Below are 4,699 nucleotides of genomic sequence, written 5' to 3'. Positions count from 1 at the left end.
AAAAACCAAACAAAACGAACAAAACCAATTTAAAACAAAAAAATTAAAATGGAGAACGAAAAAACGGAGGTGGGGGGTGAGGGGTGGAAGTGCTGACGGAAAAATAAAAAGAAAGGTGGGAGAAGGAAAAGGGGAAGCGAATGTAAAAGCGGGAGGAACTGCCCGGCTCCGAGGGCTGCCCAGGCCAGCCGTACCCCACCCGCGGGGGTGAATTCCACGCACAGCCGCGGGGAAAACCACGGGAGGAGGCATCCCCCGAACGCCCCTTCGAGTTAGGGATGGAAGAAGACGGCGAGCGGGGAGCGCCTTGTCGCGAAAGGGCCACAACGGTGTTGTCGCCCTCCCGAAAAATATTCACGAGCGAATTTCCTGGTCCTGAGCGCCGGAATAAATCCGTGGCGGGGAGGGGGTTCCCATGTCGGGGGCGCTGGGATGGGAGCGCACCCACGGCCACGCGAGGCTGGAGGGCACCAAGGGACACGCGGGGTGGGAAGGCACCCACTGCCCTCCGCGGACACGCGAGGGTGGAAGCGCAGGAACGCGCCCGATTCCTCGTCATCCCACGGGGAAGAAGCCGATGCCTTTTCCGCCCCCAGGGCACGAGGGACAGGGGTTTAGCAGGTGGGGGAGTCAGACCCTTGCGGGGACCCCAAAAGTGCCACAGTGGGAGCTCTCCGACACCCACGGGCCCTCGCAGGCCTCGTGGGGTGGTCACGAAGTTTGTGGAGATGAATCTAGAGCAGGCCCGGGGGTCTGCAGCCGCGACTGGGAGTCGCAGAGATGAATGGCCCGAGGGGACGGGCTGGGCACCGCCAGCTGCTGCCCAGATGTTTCTCCGTGGGACCCCTCCTCTTTTGTGGAGCCCCTTGGGGCGAGCGGGGCCGGAGGGAGCCCGGGGCGGCGGGAGCTGCAGCTCCCTCGTCTCCCAGCTGAATAATTAATGGCTCATCTGCGGAGGGGGCGGCGGGATGGGGGGAACTGGGGTGGAAAGAGGAGAAAAGCGGCGGGTGCCATTTCTAGGGGCCCGGCGTGGTCATCGATCCTCGGCTCACTGACTCGGACTAATCCATCAGATGGACTCCTGCGGCCGGGCGGCCCCGGACCGGGACCGGGACCAAGACCAGGACCAGGCCGGGTTCAAAAATAGGAACAAAAAAAAGAGACTAGGAATAAGAATAGGACCGGGACCAGAACCAGGACCAAGACCAGGAATAGGACCAGAAATAGGAATAGGAATCGGAATAGGAATAGAACCAGGACCAGAACGAGGAATAGGACCAAAAAGAGAAATAGGAATAGAACCAGGACAGGACCAGGAACAGGATCAGAACCAGTACCAGTCCTTGCCCCGGCCGTGCCCCACGTCCAACACTTTTTTTCCTTTTACCGGGAAGGAAAAATTCCGCTCGCTTGCCAGGTCCCTTCCCTGCTTGCGGGGGGCGAAGGTTGCAATCATCCGGACCCCTCTGGGCCCCCAGCGCGGGGCAGCCTGAAAGAACGAGCGGAGTCAACCCGAGGCCTCGGGCTGGGCCGGGCTGGGGATTCACCTGCATCGATCGGGGGGCTCGGGTCCGGCCCCCCCCAGCGCGACCCCTTCCCCCAGACGCCGCTGCTCGGGGCAGCCGGGCCGGGGCTGAGCCCGAGGGGCTGGGACGGACCCCACGGCCGGGCCCGGGTGGGCGAGAGGGTGGCAGGAGCGAAACGAAAGCGGGACCCAGCAGGGCTCGGGGCCGGGAACAAAGCGGCAGGACCGGGGGGGCAGCTCGGACGAGCCCCTCTGCGAGCGGCGTGGGGCGGCCCGGGCCCGCGTGGGGAGCGAGGTGCGGATCCACGGGCGGATTCGTGACCGGAGGTTGGGTTGGTGGTTGGTGGTGGCTTTTTTCCTGTTTTCACAGAGAGCAAATGAGCAAATCCCGTTCCCCGGAAATCTGGGGGGTTAATTCCCGTAAATAATGGGGACATGGCGGCCCTGGCGCCGGGGGAAGCGGCGCCGGGGAAGAAAAATCATTTTGGGGAGAATAAATCTCCCACGGCGGCGAGAGGAGCAAAGAGGTGACAGCAGGGACAGGGACCCTCCGAGCCGGTTCAGGGACAGGGAACCCTGACCCGGGCCGGGGACAAGGACCTCTCGAGGCGGTCCGAGAACAGGGTTCCCCCCGAGCTTCCCCCAGCTGCGGCCGCCTTTTTATCATCACCATCACGGTTAATTTTAATTATTATTGCTATTATTATTTTTGAATTATTAATTATTATTTCCAATTCTGGCGAGCCAGAAGCCCAAGCCTGCTGCTCAATTAGCCCCAACAACGGGGGCATTAAACGGCCGATCGCGGCAGTGTTTAAATCTTTATTTACCAGAACCTTGTAAAGCCAGGAACAATTTGCATTCTATTAACTGCTTTTCAATAGGGCATCGACTGGAACTAAAAGATGCCACTACCCTGCCCTAATTAAAGAGCAACTGAATTACACTAAATACATATGAACGCTGCTCTTCCCCATAAATAACGGCGGGTCCTCGTCGCTGGCTTTGTCCGTCCCCACGGGGAGCTCGGATTTCTTAAAAAATAAATTAAAAATCACTAACGCGTGTTTTCTCCGCCACGGCTCGGCCCCGCGGAGCCAAGAGCTCCGGTCGTTTCCGGGGGGAGCGGCTCTGTGCCGGGGCTGGCGGGGAGCACCGGGCACGTCCCCGCTCGCCGCTGTCCCCCCTGTCCTACCCTCCGGCCCTTTTCCCCGTGACCCCCGCCCACCCTCGGCACAGAAGCCCGCGTTTCTCCCGGAAAGCCTCGGCCCAGCGCCGGCCCGAGACCGCGGGGAACGGCGCTGCGGGACCTCAACCCAGCTGGGAACCGGAGACACGGGGCAGGCGGGGCTCGTTCCTTCTGCCGAGGGCAGCCGGTGCCCGGAGGGAGCGGAGCGCGGTCCCGGTCCCGCAGCCCCGGCGGGATGGCCCGGAGATTCCCCTGAGCGCGGCCCCGGTACCGAGCGGCGGCGGCCGAACCGACCGCGGAGGAGTTCCAGGATATCCCAGCGCCAAGGGGCCAGTTCGGCGGCACGGAGAGGGAAATCCCCGAGGCAGGCGGACGGGCGGCGGCGAGAGGCGGGCGCCTCTCGGCTCCCTCCACCCTCGATCCCGCATCTCTCGAGGGCAGCAGCAGGCCCAGGGAGGCGGGAGGTCGCCTTAGGTGTAACTCACCTTTAATCTAAATGCCTTCCCTTTGGTCTTAAGGTTACAAACCGGGTCGGTAACACCCGCCCGAGCTCGGCCCCAGTTGGCGATGGCAAACCCGGAACCCCCGAGGGTTCCCACGCGCGTTCGCAGCGCCCGCTGACCCACCCGCCCGGAGGTGCGGGGCGGGCGGCCCGAGCCGTGCCGTGCCGTGTCCTACCTGCCAGTCTGAGTGCCGACATCCTCTGAAATTCCGGCTCCTGCAACCATTTCCACATCCTGCGGAAAGTCTCCCGGCCGGACTTGAGCTTACTCCAGGGCTTGGGGTTCCTCAGCAGGTCCGAGAGGGTCCCCTGGGAGCGGCACAAGATCCTCTGTGCGAAGATGGCCTGCGGGATGCTGTACCGCTTCAGCTCGGCCGTGATCCGCTGGGCCACCTCCTTGGTGTTGATCTCCTCCACCTGCCCGGAGCCGCCGGGCTGGGAGCCGGGGCCGGGCGCCGGGCGCTCCCGCTCGCCCAGCAGCGAGGCGCCGGGCTGGCCGTGCGGGTGGCCGTGCGGGTGCATCCCGTTGAGCGGCGGCATCATGGCCGAGCTGGGCGCCGCCAGCCCCCGCGCCAGGTGCTCCTCGCCCCGGGACAGCATCGCGGCGTGCGAGTCGAAGCCGTTGGGCGAGAGCATCTTCTCGTTGGGCAAGTGGCCGGCGGGGCCGTAGGGGGCCAGCGGCTGCTGGGCGTTGTGGAGGCTACCCAGCCCGTTGGGAAGCGGCGACAGGGGCTGCCCCATGGCCGGCATGTCCTTGGGGTAGTGGCTGTAGAGGTTGCCCATGGAGGCCAAGCTCCGCTCGTCGCGCATGAGGGTGAAGCTGCCGCTGACGTTGCCGGCCAGGCGCTGGTGCGGGTGGTGGTGGTGGTGGTGGTGGTGCGGGTGGTGGAACTTCTCCGAGACGGTGGAGATGGGCGGCAGGTGCTGCAGGGGAGTCAGCGTGGTGTAGGTGCTGCTCAGGCTCATGCCGGAGGGCGACTCGCAGGACATGCTCATGGCGGGGTGCAGCGGGGCTCCCAGGCTGTGCTCGCCGCGGTAGTCGCCCCCCTCCAGGATGGAGGCCATGCCCGAGACCATGGCAGGCCGCCCGTGCGGCACCAGGTTGCGGTGCGAGCTCTGCCGCCCGTGCGCGGGGCTCAGCAGCTCGGTGGGCTGCGAGTGCGGGACGCCGTGCAGGCTGCCCAGGTTCTCCATCGCCAGCTCCATGGTGGCCGCCGGGCTCTGCCGCTGCCTCGCCCGCTCGCTCGCTGCCTTCCTCCCCCACCCCCCCGCCGCCGCCGCCGCCGCCTCCTCCTCCTCCTCCTCCTCCACCGCCGCCCCCCCTCCCCGCGCCGGCTGCCCGGATTAATTCAGACTCCGCGCCCGGGGATCGATGTCCGCGCCCCGCGGTCAGGCCGGCATGGTGCGCCCGCCGCCCGCCCTGCCGGGCGCGGGGCTCGGGGCGCGGGGCCCGGCCCCGGGCTGTGCGCGGGGCGCGGGGCTC

The 4,699-nt window shown here is 65.7% G+C and overlaps 1 protein-coding gene across 1 annotated transcript in view; it reads right to left on the bottom strand.

Annotated features, from left to right (window-relative positions):
- ONECUT3 (one cut homeobox 3) overlaps nucleotides 1-4,447 on the bottom strand; it is a 28,765-nt gene extending 24,318 nt beyond the window's left edge. Inside the window, exon 1 of the mRNA XM_042023358.1 lies at nucleotides 3,393-4,447. Coding sequence (XP_041879292.1) covers nucleotides 3,393-4,422 — 1,030 coding nt within the window. The 5' untranslated portion in view covers nucleotides 4,423-4,447. The remainder of the gene's footprint in view (nucleotides 1-3,392) is intronic.
- Nucleotides 4,448-4,699: the final 252 nt, after the last annotated feature.

This window comes from Corvus kubaryi, unplaced genomic scaffold, assembly GCF_017639235.1.
Source record: "Corvus kubaryi isolate FWS band 111438036 unplaced genomic scaffold, C.kubaryi_AGA036_p1.0 37241, whole genome shotgun sequence".
Classification (NCBI taxonomy): Eukaryota; Metazoa; Chordata; class Aves; order Passeriformes; family Corvidae; genus Corvus; species Corvus kubaryi.
The sequence above is the reverse complement of the archived record's forward strand: the minus strand, read 5'-3'. Positions and strand labels throughout refer to the sequence as shown.